The sequence below is a fragment of the Salmo salar genome, chromosome 03 (assembly GCF_965601325.2).
Source record: "Salmo salar chromosome 03, fSalSal1, whole genome shotgun sequence".
NCBI classification, from domain to species: Eukaryota; Metazoa; Chordata; class Actinopteri; order Salmoniformes; family Salmonidae; genus Salmo; species Salmo salar.
The window spans coordinates 103,540,795-103,557,500 of NC_138293.1; the positions used below are offsets into that span (position 1 = coordinate 103,540,795).

Consider the following 16,706-nt stretch of genomic DNA (forward strand, 5'->3'; position numbering starts at 1 on the left):
GTCAAACGTCCGGCCCGCGGGCCGGATCAGGCCCGCAAAGGGGTTTAATCCGGCCCGCGAGATGATTTTGTTTAAGTAAAAAATTTGCTGCAATTCTTTCAATAAAAGAAACTGCTGTTCCAATTGCGTCCACTGGATGGCGCAATAGCAATTGTGTTAAGCAGGCAAACTGTTTATACCGGAGCAGAGCAAGTAGGTCAAGAATTAGAATTTTCAAATGAACTTGCGGTGTTTTATGATTAATAGTGATGTTGTGCTGGTACTATTGTGGACACACTGTCCTCAGGCTCCAGCTTTATGTTTTATGTCGATCGTATTAAAACAAAGAAAACAATCTTAAGTTGTTGTTTTTAAGTTATATATATATACCATGATTTTACCGGTCCGGCCCACTTGGGAATAGATTTTCCTCCCTGTGGCCCCTGAGCTAAAATGAGTTTGACACCCCTGTTCTAGATGGCAGCGTAGTGAACAAGCTATCCTTGATGATCGTCTTGGCCAGGGGTACTCGAAAACTATTTGAAAAGGTCAGGATGGATTATGTAATTTATCGACGCGGTAACAAACCCCCCACCTCGCTGCCGCTGCTATCCCAAACCCCTCTTGTTGGGCGGAGAGAAAATCGTGCAGTTTTAAAAGGTGCAATTGTATCCATCTTGAATGGGGAAGAGATTTTTTTTGGGGGGGGGACATTTTAAAGCTCATTTCCTGTAATTCTACACATTCTTCCATGTTGTATGTGTGTTTATATGATACAAGGGCCGAAGCCTGAACTTAAGTAAAAATGGAAGGGAGGAGGAGACCCGCGGTCCGTATTGACCCCGTTCTGGGTCCGGATCCGGTCCGTAGTCCGCCAGTTGATTATCATGGGGAGGGGGGGGGTCCTTGGCCATAGAATACGGGAGACCTACAGCTGTAGACATGACAACAATAGAAAGATGTCTTCCTCAACTTGTATCTATCTGTGTTAATTGGAAATGATTTAGAAAAAAGGTTGACAGAAACCCATGTTCATCCACTCATCGATGGTTTATTAAATATGCATTGGAACATCAACAACTTTATGAACGCTTATAGCTCCTTATAACACGTCATAGCTCCTTATAACACATCATAGCTTCTTAAAACACATCATAGGTTATAACATGTCATAGCTCCGTATAACACGTCATTTCTAGTTATAATACGTCATAGGTTATAACACATCATAGCTCCTTATAACACATCATAGCTTCTTAAAACACGTCAAAGCTTCTCCTTATAACACGTCATAGCGCCTTATAACACGTTATAGCTCCTTATAACACGTCATAGCCCCTTATAACACACTGTGCAGGTCCTTCTCTGTGAAGGGGAGAGAAGGGATGGAGAGGGTGTGAAGGCTGGTGCTGGGGTGTCTTGATGATGAAGATGATGTGAAGGCTGGTGCTGGGGTGTCTTAATGATGATGATGAAGAGGGGTCCTCCTCACCTCTCAGCTGATGTGTGGTGCTGAACGTTTTGGTTTAAAATGGCTGCCGGGGGGGGGGGGGGGGGGCATCAGAGCCTTCTATTGCCATAAAGGGCCCTGGGTGTCGTCGTCCCCCAGGTGGGTGTAACTGCTATCTACAGGTGGTTGGGGTGAGACTCCTCCGCCTCCATTATAATACAAAGCCGACTGAGCAGAGGAACAACACTGCATTATAAACCCCTTATGAACTGTTATAGCATAGAGATTGATTGACATTAGCTGTAAAGTCACCAGATACTTCCGCCGTCCAGCCCAATGCTCGCTGGGAGATGCCGGGGGGGGGGGGGGGGGGGGGAGCAGTGAAGCAGCCAGCAGCTGGTCTGTGGTGGGTTACTGATCAGGACCAAGCTGATACAGTATTATTGATTATTGATTGGCAGACACCAGAGACAACATGAACATAGACTCTCTCCCCCCTTTGAGAGAGTCAGAGCAGAGCAGGGTGAAGCTGCCTCTAGACTCTACAGGCACCGATCTAAAGGTCACTTCCTGTCCTGTCAGGTTGACTGATCCTAGGTCAGTTCTACAGGGCCAGAGTTAGTAAGCACTACAGTGCTGTCCTGTCAGGTTAACTGATCCTAGGTCAGTTCTACAGGGCCAGAGTTAGTAAGCACTACAGTGCTGTCCTGTCAGGTTAACTGATCCTAGGTCAGTTCTACAGGGCCAGAGTTAGTAAGCACTACAGTGCTGTCCTGTCAGGTTAACTGATCCTAGGTCAGTTCTACAGGGCCAGAGTTAGTAAGCACTACAGTGCTGTCCTGTCAGGTTGACTGATCCTAGGTCAGTTCTACAGGACCAGAGTTAGTAAGCACTACAGTGCTGTCCTGTCAGGTTGACTGATCCTAGGTCAGTTCTACAGGGCCAGAGTTAGTAAGCACTACAGTGCTGTCCTGTCAGGTTGACTGATCCTAGGTCAGTTCTACAGGGCCAGAGTTAGTAAGCACTACAGTGCTGTCCTGTCAGGTTGACTGATCCTAGGTCAGTTCTACAGGGCCAGAGTTAGTAAGCACTACAGTGCTGTCCTGTCAGGTTAACTGATCCTAGGTCAGTTCTACAGGACCAGAGTTAGTATGACGTTGTCCCCTGATCGCTCAATGTTCTGCTTGTTGATTGGCCACAATTAGACAGTTCTGCTTGTTGATTGGACACAATTAGACAGTTCTGCTTGTTGATTGGCCTCAATTAGACAGTTCTGCTTGTTGATTGGCCAATTAGACAGTTCTGCTTGTTGATTGGACACAATTAGACAGTTCTGCTTGTTGATTGGACACAATTAGACAGTTCTGCTTGTTGATTGGACACAATTAGACAGTTCTGCTTGTTGATTGGACACAATTAGACAGTTCTGCTTGTTGATTGGCCACAATTAGACAGTTCTGCTTGTTGATTGGCCACAATTAGACAGTTCTGCTTGTTGATTGGCCACAATTAGACAGTTCTGCTTGTTGATTGGCCACAATTAGACAGTTCTGCTTGTTGATTGGCCACAATTAGACAGTTCTGCTTGTTGATTGGCCACAATTAGACAGTTCTGCTTGTTGATTGGCCACAATTAGACAGTTCTGCTTGTTGATTGGCCACAATTAGACAGTTCTGCTTGTTGATTGGCCAGTTAGACAGTTCTGCTTGTTGATTGGCCAGTTCGACAGTTCTGCTTGTTGATTGGCCACAGTTAGACAGTTTTGACAGGCAGCTGTAACTCGGCTGTGATTTGTCCTGTCTATCTGTCTGTGCCCACTGTTGGTTCTGACTCTCTCCAGATATCTTGTCTTGAGCCGTGACAACCTGTGGAGAAGACAATAGGCCACATGTTAGAGGATAGACAGGGATGTTACAGCCCCTTTACAACATAGAGGATAGACAGGGATGTTACCAGTCTCTCTACAACATAGAGGATAGACAGGGATGTTACAGTCTCTCTACAACATAGAGGATAGACAGGGATGTTACCAGCCTCTCTACAACATAGAGGATAGACAGGGATGTTACAGTCTCTCTACAACATAGAGGATAGACAGGGATGTTACAGTCTCTCTACAACAGAGGATAGACAGGGATGTTACAGTCTCTCTACAACATAGAGGATAGACAGGGATGTTACAGTCTCTCTACAACAGAGGATAGACAGGGATGTTACAGTCTCTCTACAACATAGAGGATAGACAGGGATGTTACCAGTCTCTCTACAACATAGAGGATAGACAGGGATGTTACAGTCTCTCTACAACATAGAGGATAGACAGGGATGTTACAGTCTCTCTACAACAGAGGATAGACAGGGATGTTACAGTCTCTCTACAACAGAGGATAGACAGGGATGTTACAGTCTCTCTACAACAGAGGATAGACAGGGATGTTACAGTCTCTCTACAACAGAGGATAGACAGGGATGTTACCAGTCTCTCTACAACAGAGGATAGACAGGGATGTTACAGTCTCTCTACAACAGAGGATAGACAGGGATGTTACAGTCTCTCTACAACATAGAGGATAGACAGGGATGTTACAGTCTCTCTACAACATAGAGGATAGACAGGGATGTTACCAGTCTCTCTACAACATAGAGGATAGACAGGGATGTTACAGTCTCTCTACAACAGAGGATAGACAGGGATGTTACCAGTCTCTCTACAACATAGAGGATAGACAGGGATGTTACAGTCTCTCTACAACATAGAGGATAGACAGGGATGTTACCAGTCTCTCTACAACATAGAGGATAGACAGGGATGTTACAGCCTCTCTACAACATAGAGGATAGACAGGGATGTTACAGTCTCTACAACATAGAGGATAGACAGGGATGTTACAGTCTCTCTACAACATAGAGGATAGACAGGGATGTTACAGCCTCTCTACAACAGAGGATAGACAGGGATGTTACAGCCTCTCTACAACAGAGGATAGACAGGGATGTTACAGTCTCTCTACAACATAGAGGATAGACAGGGATGTTACCAGTCTCTCTACAACACAGAGGATAGACAGGGATGTTACAGTCTCTCTACAACAGAGGATAGACAGGGATGTTACAGCCTCTCTACAACATAGAGGATAGACAGGGATGTTACAGTCTCTCTACAACATAGAGGATAGACAGGGATGTTACAGTCTCTCTACAACAGAGGATAGACAGGGATGTTACAGTCTCTCTACAACATAGAGGATAGACAGGGATGTTACAGTCTCTCTACAACAGAGGATAGACAGGGATGTTACAGTCTCTCTACAACATAGAGGATAGACAGGGATGTTACAGTCTCTCTACAACAGAGGATAGACAGGGATGTTACAGTCTCTCTACAACATAGAGGATAGACAGGGATGTTACAGTCTCTCTACAACAGAGGATAGACAGGGATGTTACAGTCTCTCTACAACAGAGGATAGACAGGGATGTTACAGCCTCTCTACAACATAGAGGATAGACAGGGATGTTAGTCTCTCTACAACAGAGGATAGACAGGGATGTTAGTCTCTCTACAACAGAGGATAGACAGGGATGTTACAGTCTCTCTACAACAGAGGATATACAGGGATGTTACAGCCTCTCTACAACATAGAGGATAGACAGGGATGTTACAGTCTCTCTACAACAGAGGATAGACAGGGATGTTAGTCGCTCTACAACATAGAGGATAGACAGGGATGTTACAGTCTCTCTACAACATAGAGGATAGACAGGGATGTTACAGCCTCTCTACAACAGAGGATAGACAGGGATGTTACAGCCTCTCTACAACAGAGGATAGACAGGGATGTTACAGTCTCTCTACAACATAGAGGATAGACAGGGATGTTACAGTCTCTCTACAACAGAGGATAGACAGGGATGTTACAGCCTCTCTACAACATAGAGGATAGACAGGGATGTTACAGTCTCTCTACAACAGAGGATAGACAGGGATGTTACAGTCTCTCTACAACAGAGGATAGACAGGGATGTTACAGTCTCTCTACAACATAGAGGATAGACAGGGATGTTACAGTCTCTCTACAACAGAGGATAGACATGGATGTTACAGCCTCTCTACAACATAGAGGATAGACAGGGATGTTACAGTCTCTCTACAACAGAGGATAGACAGGGATGTTACAGTCTCTCTACAACATAGAGGATAGACAGGGATGTTACAGTCTCTCTACAACAGAGGATAGACAGGGATGTTAGTCTCTCTACAACATAGAGGATAGACAGGGATGTTACAGTCTCTCTACAACATAGAGGATAGACAGGGATGTTACAGCCTCTCTACAACAGAGGATAGACAGGGATGTTACAGTCTCTCTACAACAGAGGATAGACAGGGATGTTACAGTCTCTCTACAACATAGAGGATAGACAGGGATGTTACAGTCTCTCTACAACAGAGGATAGACAGGGATGTTACAGTCTCTCTACAACATAGAGGATAGACAGGGATGTTACAGTCTCTCGACAACAGAGGATAGACAGGGATGTTACAGTCTCTCTACAACAGAGGATAGACAGGGATGTTACCAGTCTCTCTACAACATAGAGGATAGACAGGGATGTTACAGTCTCTCTACAACATAGAGGATAGACAGGGATGTTACAGTCTCTCTACAACATAGAGGATAGACAGGGATGTTACAGCCTCTCTACAACATAGAGGATAGACAGGGATGTTACAGTCTCTCTACAACATAGAGGATAGACAGGGATGTTACAGTCTCTCTACAACATAGAGGATAGACAGGGATGTTACAGCCTCTCTACAACATAGAGGATAGACAGGGATGTTACAGTCTCTCTACAACATAGAGGATAGACAGGGATGTTACAGGCTCTCTACAACAGAGGATAGACAGGGATGTTACAGTCTCTCTACAACATAGAGGATAGACAGGGATATTACCAGCCTCTCTACAACATAGAGGATAGACAGGATGTTACAGCCTCTCTACAACAGAGGATAGACAGGATGTTACAGCCTCTCTACAACATAGAGGATAGACAGGGATGTTACAGCCTCTCTACAACATAGAGGATAGACAGGGATGTTACAGGGTTGAGATGAAGGCCCAACCCAATTCAAACAAACCCCTGGCATCACTGCAGCAGCAAACTGTCATCCTATCATCATTATTCCATCCCTCCTTACTTTTTCATCCAGCAGCCAATGTTGCTCCAAGCCAACACAATTATCCTCCTCTCGAAGTTTCCAGTATCAGTCTCTCCCATCATCATCATCACAGTTCGGTAGGAATCCAGTTCGACCCCGGGGCTTCTCTCTACCTCTCTAGCCCTGGGCCCAGCTCACTCCAGATACCTCTCTAGCCCTGGGCCCAGCTCACTCCAGATACCTCTCTAGCCCTGGGCCCAGCTCACTCCAGGTACCTCTCTAGCCCTGGGCCCAGTTCACTCCAGGTACCTCTCTAGCCCTGGGCCCAGCTCACTCCAGGTACCTTTCTAGCCCTGGGCCCAGCTCACTCCAGATACCTCTCTAGCCCTGGGCCCAGCTCACTCCAGGTACCTCTCTAGCCCTGGGTCCAGCTCACTCCAGATACCTCTCTAGCCCTGGGTCCAGCTCACTCCAGGTACCTCTCGAACACATCGAGTTCTGTGTCCGTGTCGTAAGGGACAGAGGCCGGGTCAGATAGTACCCCTAGATCCACCAGCGCCTGGTCCATATCTTCCGGTAGAAACACTATCCCCACATTCAAGACGATGTATTCCATTAGAAAGGCATAGTATAGGATTAAAACGTTCACAAAAAACAGGCCCAGATAAAACATATAGAGAAGTTCGTTGAGGAGCGATTCCAACGAATCTAGTCGAGTATAAGTTGAGTGTCATAGAAAAACTAACCCGGAAAGTTTAGCTCAGCTATGTTGATAAGGAGCGGATAAGGACAGAGGCAGTGTCATTGCTCGGAGGCTAGCAGTAACATGGACAGTGTATTTTGGAGTGTCCATTTCTGCGGTGACAGCAATGATTCGTCCTGAAATGCCAGCTTTACAATAGCACAGCTATCTAGCGATAGACATTAGTTAGGAGGTACAAGAAACAACCTAACAAAAAAAACGTTCAGCTCGAAACCGCTAGTTCATGTAAACACAGTGTTAGCTCGATGTGTTATCTGCAACATGGCTAGCTAACAGCTAAAAACAGTTGAACGTGGCTAGCTATTACCGGCCAAACGACTATAGCGAGATTTCTATTATACAGGAATATGTTCTGTCGATGGAAATACACTCGATAGTCAGACCTCCCGTTACAATTTTCATGTCAACATTTCCGCGAACTGCATCAAAACAGTCCGACCTTTACGGTCAAAACAGTACCCAATACGTCTATATAGCTTAAGCATTTGATTGGTTCACCACAAAACATACCGTCCTGTGAATGGTCAAACTGAGACATCGATCACATTAATCCCGCCTTTTTCATCGGTTGCGGTTTGTTACGTTTTGCGTCGATGGGCTCATCGTATTGGTATTTCATTGGCTGTGGTGTTCCTCGTTGTAAGATGAAGACCAATCAATGTCACTGAATTGTTGAATGTGGTTTTGTTATTTCCCCCCCCCAAAAAACGTTGGGGATTTGTAGTTTTTTTAAAATGTCATTTACATGAAATTGTGCTATCGAAACTCAACAAAGAAACGACAAGTCCCAAACTCCCTGGCGCTAAACCTGTTACGTAACGCGTCGTTCCTCGCTAGCTACGTTCGGAATGTCCTCTTCTCGCTTCGTTAGCCAGAGAGCTATTTGGTTAGCTAGATATTTTGTTAGCTTATATATTGGACACCTTGTACGGGATATATGGACGTGATGGATTGATATAACAGGCAAAAACAATCTGGCAGTAGCATCAACATCTTTTTAAGTGCAACTATGTTCGGTCGGTCACGGAGTTGGGGGGGAGGGCAGGGGAAAACAAAAAATATTCATTCCCTGGACCATCTCAAGTAAGTAACTAGCATAATTGCTAAGGTTACCCGGGGTGTATTCATTAGGCTTGTTCTGTTGCAAAACGTTACTTAAACGGGAGCAAAATTAACGGAACATACCTGAACATGTCCAATGTAAATGATTGTTTCCGTTGCAAAACGCAACTGTTCGGTTGAATGATGGCAACCCGTAGCGAGTTAGCCAGCTAACCCTGATAGCTTAATAAACTAACGTTACATTGTTAGCATACCTAGCTAATCCAGTTAGCTATGCCCGATCAGGCTACTAGCTAGTACTGTCGACCAAATACGTTAGCTACCTAACGTTACTGGAATTTCCTTGTCAGAACTGTGTGAACATTGTCAGATGTATATGACTGATACTAACGTTAGCCAGCTAACTAACTACATGATGGGTGTCATTACTTGATAACAGCTAGATCTACTAACGTTAGCTAGCTAGCTAACTACATGATGGCTGTCATTACTTGATAACAGCTAGATATACTAACGTTAGCTAGCTAACTACATGATGGGTGTCATTACTTGATAACAGCTAGATCTACTAACGTTAGCTAGCTAGCTAACTACATGATGGCTGTCATTACTTGATGACAGCTAGATATACTAACGTTAGCCAGCTAGCTAACTACATGATGGGTGTCATTACTTGATAACAGCTAGATATACTAACGTTAGCCAGCTAGCTAACTACATGATGGCTGTCATTACTTGATAACAGCTAGATCTACTAACGTTAGCTAGCTAGCTAACTACATGATGGCTGTCATTACTTGATGACAGCTAGATATACTAACGTTAGCCAGCTAGCTAACTACATGATGGGTGTCATTACTTGATAACAGCTAGATCTACTATTGTTAGCTAACTAGCTAACTACATGATGGGTGTCATTACTTGATAACAGCTAGATATACTAACGTTAGCTAGCTAGCTAACTACATGATGGGTGTCATTACTTGACTACAGCTAGATATACTAACGTTAGTGTATGAGTCCATACCATCCCGTCTATGTGTTGCTAAGCTAGTCATATTCCGTCTTCCAGAGTGGGTGTGCCAGTTCAAATTGACAGTGCAGTATAGCCACCACATGTTTTACTGGAAAGCAACCTGTTTTCTAACATTGTCCATCTCCTCTCATCCCTTCCCTCCTCTCCCTCCTCCCCTCCTTCCCTCCTCTCCTCCTCTCCTCCCTCCCTCCCTCCCTCCCTCTTCTCTCCTCCCTTCTCTCCTCCCTCCTTCCTCCTTCCTCTCTCCCTCCCTCCTCCTCTCCTCCCTCCTCTTCTCCCTCCCCCCTCCTCTCCCTCCCAACTCTCCTCCCTCCCCCCTCCTCCCTCCCCCCTTCTCTCTCCTCCCTCCTCTTCTCCCTCCCCCCTCCTCTCCCTCCCAACTCTCCTCCCTCCTCTCTCCTCCCCCTCCTCTCCCTCCCCCCTCCTCCCTCCTCTCTCCTCCCTCCTCTCTCCTCCCCCCTCCTCTCTTCTCCCTCCCCCTCCTCTCCTCCCTCCTCTCTCCTCCCTCCCTTCTCCCTCCCCCTCCTCTCTCCTCCCCCCTCCTCTCCCTCCCCCCTCTCTTCTCCCTCCCCCCTCCTCTCTCTCCTCCCTCCTCTCTCCTCCCCCCTCCTCTCCCTCCCTCCCTCCTCTCCCTCCCCCCTCCTCTCTCTCCTCCCTCCTCTCCCTCCCCCCTCCTCTCCCTTCCCCCCTCCTCTCCTCCCTCCTCTCTCCAGGTATATGTACCATGTCCTAACTAGGAACACGACAGTAACAGACAGCAACAGGAACTTGCTGGTGGAGACCATCCGCTCCATCACTGAGATACTCATCTGGGGAGACCAGAACGACAGCTCCGTCTTCGAGTAAGACTTTAACCATGACCCTATTTTATTCTACTCTATTCTGTTCTACTCCTCTCTATTGTACTCTACTCCTCTCTATTGTATACTATACTTAAATCTACTTTATTCTGCTCTATTCTTTATTCTACTCTACTCTACTCTGTTCTCAGCTTCTTCCTGGAGAAGAATATGTTTGCGTTCTTCCTGAATATCCTCCGTCAGAAGTCCGGTCGTTACGTCTGTGTCCAGCTGCTCCAGACACTCAACATCCTGTTTGAAAATATCAGCCACGAGACGTCGCTCTGTGAGCACACACACACACACACACACACACACACACACACACACACACACACACACACACACACACACACACACACACACACTGGCAACCTGTGGTTTAGATGCCCCAGAGTTTCAATCAGCCGGAATAAGATATTTGTGTGGTATAACTGTTTTCTCCTCCTCTAGATTACCTGCTGTCCAACAACCACGTCAACTCCATCATCGTTCACAAGTTTGACTTCTCAGACGAGGAGATCATGGCCTACTATATCTCCTTCCTGAAGACCCTGTCACTCAAACTGAACAATCACACCGTACACTTCTTCTATAACGAGGTGAGGGTGGGGACTGGACAACTACACCGTACACTTCTTCTATAACGAGGTGAGGGGGGGACTGGACAACTACACTGTACACTTCTTCTATAACGAGGTGAGGGGGGGACTGGACAACTACACTGTACACTTCTTCTATAACGAGGTGAGGGTGGGGACTGGACAACTACACTGTACACTTCTTCTATAACGAGGTGAGGGTGGGGACTGGACAACTACACTGTACACTTCTTCTATAACGAGGTGAGGGTGGGGACTGGACAACTACACTGTACACTTCTTCTATAACGAGGTGAGGGTGGGGACTGGACAACTACACTGTACACTTCTTCTATAACGAGGTGAGGGTGGGGACTGGACAACTACACTGTACACTTCTTCTATAACGAGGTGAGGGTGGGGACTGGACAACTACACTGTACACTTCTTCTATAACGAGGTGAGGGTGGGGACTGGACAACTACACTGTACACTTCTTCTATAACGAGGTGAGGGGGGACTGGACAACTACACTGTACACTTCTTCTATAACGAGGTGAGAGGGGGACTGGACAACTACACTGTACACTTCTTCTATAACGAGGTGAGGGGGGGACTGGACAACTACACTGTACACTTCTTCTATAACGAGGTGAGGGTGGGGACTGGACAACTACACTGTACACTTCTTCTATAACGAGGTGAGGGTGGGGACTGGACAACTACACTGTACACTTCTTCTATAACGAGGTGAGGGTGGGGACTGGACAACTACACTGTACACTTCTTCTATAACGAGGTGAGAGGGGGGACTGGACAACTACACTGTACACTTCTTCTATAACGAGGTGAGGGTGGGGACTGGACAACTACACTGTACACTTCTTCTATAACGAGGTGAGGGGGGACTGGACAACTACACTGTACACTTCTTCTATAATGAGGTGAGGGTGGGGACTGGACAACTACACTGTACACTTCTTCGATAACGAGGTGAGGGGGGACTGGACAACTACACTGTACACTTCTTCTATAACGAGGTGAGGGTGGGGACTGGACAACTACACTGTACACTTCTTCTATAACGAGGTGAGGGGGGACTGGACAACTACACTGTACACTTCTTCTATAACGAGGTGAGGGGGGGACTGGACAACTACACTGTACACTTCTTCTATAACGAGGTGAGGGGGGGACTGGACAACTACACTGTACACTTTACATTTACATTTACGTCATTTAGCAGACGCTCTTATTCAGAGCGACTTACAAATTGGTGCATTCACCTTATAATATCCAGTGGAACAACCACTTTACAATAGTACATCTATATCTTTTTTTTGGGGGGGGGGGAAGGATTACTATATCCTATCCCAGGTATTCCTTAAAGAGGTGGGGTTTCAGGTGTCTATGGAAGGTGGTGATTGACTATAGGATATTGATGATTTGAGAGAGTCACATAAAAGAAGAACCTTGTGCTCTGTTCCTTGCCTCAGGCTGCACAGCTGTTCTCTCATCAAGTGATCATATTTTCACCCATCAGATTATTCTAAATTTAATCTTGTCTAATATGTAAAATTAGTTTTGATTTAGATTGGCCGGGAACAGTGGCAGGAGCAGTGGCAAGGGGGGGAGCAATCCGTATGCACGCGAATAGGCTTCTTCGGTTTTATAGCGGAGTTGTGCTAAATACAGTTGAAGTCGGAAGTTTACATACACTTAAGTTGGAGTCATTAAAACTCGTTTTTCAACCACTCCACAAATTTCTTGTTAACAAACTATAGTTTTGGCAAGTCAGTACACTTCTTCTATAACGAGGTGAGAGGGGGGACTGGACAACTACACTGTACACTTCTTCTATAACGAGGTGAGAGGGGGGACTGGACAACTACACTGTACACTTCTTCTATAACGAGGTGAGAGGGGGGACTGGACAACTACACTGTACACTTCTTCTATAACGAGGTGAGAGGGGGGACTGGACAACTACACTGTACACTTCTTCTATAACGAGGTGAGGGGGGACTGGACAACTACACTGTACACTTCTTCTATAACGAGGTGAGGGGGGACTGGACAACTACACTGTACACTTCTTCTATAACGAGGTGAGGGGGGGGACAACTACACTGTACACTTCTTCTATAACGAGGTGAGGGGGGGACTGGACAACTACACTGTACACTTCTTCTATAACGAGGTGAGAGGGGGGGACAACTACACTGTACACTTCTTCTATAACGAGGTGAGGGGGGACTGGACAACTACACTGTACACTTCTTCTATAACGAGGTGAGGGGGGGACTGGACAACTACACTGTACACTTCTTCTATAACGAGGTGAGGGACACTCACACTGTACACTTCTTCTATAACGAGGTGAGGGGGGGGACTGGACAACTACGGAATAAGGGACCATAATGTAGTGCCCTATATAGAGAGTGAGAGGCCATAATGTAGTGCCCTATATAGGGAATGAGGGGCCATAATGTTGTGCCCTATATAGGGAATGAGGGGCCATAATGTAGTGCCCTATATAGGGAATGAGGGGCCATAATGTAGTGCCCTATATAGGGAATGAGGGGCCATAATGTGGTGCCCTATATAGGGAATGAGGGGCCATAATGTAGTGCCCTGTATAGGGAATGAGGGGCCTTTTGGGACACTACTTTTGCAACTGACCTTTGTGTTTCAGCACTCGACCTTTGGCTTCTGTGTATGGGGAAAAGTTATTGGTGTACTGTCACTGGTAGCCCCTCTTGGCCCAATTCCCCTCTCTTCCTGAAGTGTGCACATGAACATTGCCCGTCGTGGATTTAAAAGCGTAGGATTGGTGTAAGCATTGGCTGAGAGTTTCCACACCGTTTTGTTAAATCCATGATGGGAAGTGTTCAAGTGTAGACTTTGGGAAGGAAGTGGATAATTGGGGCTGCAGCCTTGGAATTGGGCAAATACTCCTCAATTCCCTGTGACCTCTCTAGCTGACCCCTGACGTTTAATCTCTGACCCTGGCTGTGATTGGCTGGAGGCCTCAGGGAACCCCCCCCCCCCCCCCCCCCCCCCAGAGAGACAGAGATCAGCTGCCTGTAGACCTGCTATAACAGCCTGCCTCCTAATGCCTGCTAAACGATCACTAGGTTTTAATCCCTGGTATTAAGTCACTACACCTAATGCCTGCTAAACGATCACTAGGTTTTAATCCCTGGTATTAAGTCACTACAGTACGTTGCAGTAGGCTGGGAAAATGCTGCTAACTTTTCCCCCCAAAATAACAGGATTCCAGATTTCCTGCTGATTCATTTTTTTTACATTTACATTTAAGTCATTTAGCAGACGCTCTTATCCAGAGCGACTTACAAATTGGTGCATTCACCTTATGATATCCAGTGGAACAACCACTTTACAATAGTGCATCTAAATCTTTTAAGGGGGGGGTTAGAAGGATTACTTTATCCTATCCCATTCCACCCTGATTCCACCCTGATTCCATCCTGATTCCATCCTGATTCCATCCTGATTCCACCCTGATTCCATCCTGATTCCACCCTGATTCCATCCTGATTCCATCCTGATTCCATCCTGATTCCATCCTGATTCCACCCTGATTCCACCCTGATTCCATCCTGATTCCATCCTGATTCCATCCTGATTCCATCCTGGTTCCATCCTGATTCCATCCTGATTCCATCCTTATTCCATCCTGGTTCCATCCTGGTTCCATCCTGATTCCAGCTCTCTGTAGTTCTGGGAATTTAGTCGCTGCTAGAATTAGAAGCAGGGTTACCCTATAGCTAACTACAGCACGTCGTCCTATAGCTAACTACAGAACGTCTCCCTATAGCTAACTACAGCACGTCGTCCTATAGCTAACTACGGCACGTCTCCCTATAGCTAACTACGGCACGTCACCCTATAGCTAACTACGGAACGTCTCCCTATAGCTAACTACAGAACGTCTCCCTATAGCTAACTACAGAACGTCTCCCTATAGCTAACTACGGCACGTCACCCTATAGCTAACTACAGCACGTCGCCCTATAGCTAACTACAGCACGTCGTCCTATAGCTAACTACGGCACGTCTCCCTATAGCTAACTACGGCACGTCACCCTATAGCTAACTACGGAACGTCTCCCTATAGCTAACTACAGCACGTCGTCCTATAGCTAACTACAGAACGTCTCCCTATAGCTAACTACGGCACGTCTCCCTATAGCTAACTACAGCACGTCGCCCTATAGCTAACTACAGCACGTCGTCCTACAGCTAACTACGGCACGTCGCCCTATAGCTAACTACGGCACGTCGCCCTGTAGCTAACTACGGCACGTCGTCCTATAGCTAACTACGGCACGTCGTCCTATAGCTAACTACGGCACGTCGTCCTATAGCTAACTACGGCACGTCGTCCTATAGCTAACTACGGCCCTATAGCTAACTACAGCACGTCTCCCTATAGCTAACTACAGCACGTCTCCCTATAGCTAACTACGGCCCTATAGCTAACTACAGCACGTCACCCTGTAGCTAACTACAGCACGTCTCCCTATAGCTAACTACAGCACGTCTCCCTATAGCTAACTACGGCCCTATAGCTAACTACAGCACGTCGCCCTATAGCTAACTACAGCACGTCACCCTGTAGCTAACTACGGCCCTATAGCTAACTACAGCACGTCGCCCTATAGCTAACTACAGAACGTCTCCCTATAGCTAACTACAGCACGTCTCCCTATAGCTAACTACGGCACGTCGCCCTATAGCTAACTACGGCCCTATAGCTAACTACGGCACGTCGCCCTATAGCTAACTACGGCCCTATAGCTAACTACAGCACGTCTCCCTATAGCTAACTACAGCACGTCTCCCTATAGCTAACTACGGCACGTCGCCCTATAGCTAACTACGGCCCTATAGCTAACTACAGCACGTTAACACTGTCTTCTGAAGTGAAGGATAATTCCATACCCAACACCACTGTGTCTGTGCTTGTGCTGCTGGGAATAAATCTAAATGTAGATTTAGTTCCTCATTATAACTAGTCTTTATCTGTGTCCTAAATGGAACCCTATGCTCTCTATAGGGCCCCATTGGGCCCTGGTTAAAAGTAGTGCACTATATAGGGAATATGATTCCATTAGGGATACACGCTTTCAGACATGAAGGGCCTAGTCCCCTAGGAGGTAGGGGGTAAGGGCCTAGTCCCCTAGGAGGTAGGGGGTAAGGGACTAGTCCCCTAGGAGGTAGGGGGTAAGGGATTAGTCCCCTAGGAGGTAGGGGGTAAGGGATTAGTCCCCTAGGAGGTAGGGGGTAAGGGCCTAGTCCCCTAGGAGGTAGGGGGTAAGGGGCTAGTCCCCTAGGAGGTAGGGGGTAAGGGCCTAGTCCCCTAGGAGGTAGGGGGTAAGGGCCTAGTCCCCTAGGAGGTAGGGGGTAAGGGCCTAGTCCCCTAGGAGGTAGGGGGTAAGGGCCTAGTCCCCTAGGAGGTAGGGGGTAAGGGACTAGTCCCCTAGGAGGTAGGGGGTAAGGGCCTAGTCCCCTAGGAGGTAGGGGTTAAGGACCTAGTCCCCTAGGAGGTAGGGGGTAAGGGCCTAGTCCCCTAAGAGGTAGGGGGTAAGGGACTAGTCCCCTAGGAGGTAGGGGTTAAGGGCCTAGTCCCCTAGGAGGTAGGGGGTAAGGGCCTAGTCCCCTAGGAGGTAGGGGGTAAGGGCCTAGTCCCCTAGGAGGTAGGGGGTAAGGGCCTAGTCCCCTAGGAGGTAGGGGGTAAGGGCCTAGTCCCCTAGGAGGTAGGGGGTAAGGGCCTAGTCCCCTAGGAAGTAGGGGGTAAGGGA

The 16,706-nt window shown here is 46.9% G+C and overlaps 2 protein-coding genes across 3 annotated transcripts in view; one reads left to right on the plus strand and one right to left on the minus strand.

The window, feature by feature from the left end:
* Window positions 1–1,010: 1,010 nt before the first annotated feature.
* LOC106598615 (dexamethasone-induced protein homolog) lies at window positions 1,011–7,327 on the minus strand (the record flags this gene model as incomplete). The annotated part of the gene is made up of 2 exons (XM_045715959.2): window positions 1,011–3,295; window positions 6,637–7,327. A coding segment is annotated over one exon (264 nt), but the record flags the coding sequence as incomplete, so codon positions are not given.
* An 845-nt stretch (window positions 7,328–8,172) lies between these two features.
* Window positions 8,173–16,706, plus strand: part of LOC106592203 (C-type lectin domain containing 16A) — a 72,121-nt gene continuing 63,587 nt past the window's right edge. Inside the window, exons 1-4 of one of the 2 annotated variants that reach the window (XM_082972981.1) lie at window positions 8,173–8,443; window positions 10,172–10,300; window positions 10,450–10,583; window positions 10,751–10,899. In XM_082972981.1, coding sequence (XP_082829107.1) covers window positions 8,370–8,443; window positions 10,172–10,300; window positions 10,450–10,583; window positions 10,751–10,899 — 486 coding nt within the window. In that variant the 5' untranslated portion in view covers window positions 8,173–8,369. The remainder of the gene's footprint in view (window positions 8,444–10,171; window positions 10,301–10,449; window positions 10,584–10,750; window positions 10,900–16,706) is intronic. The other variant, XM_082972982.1, reaches the window with a different exon arrangement.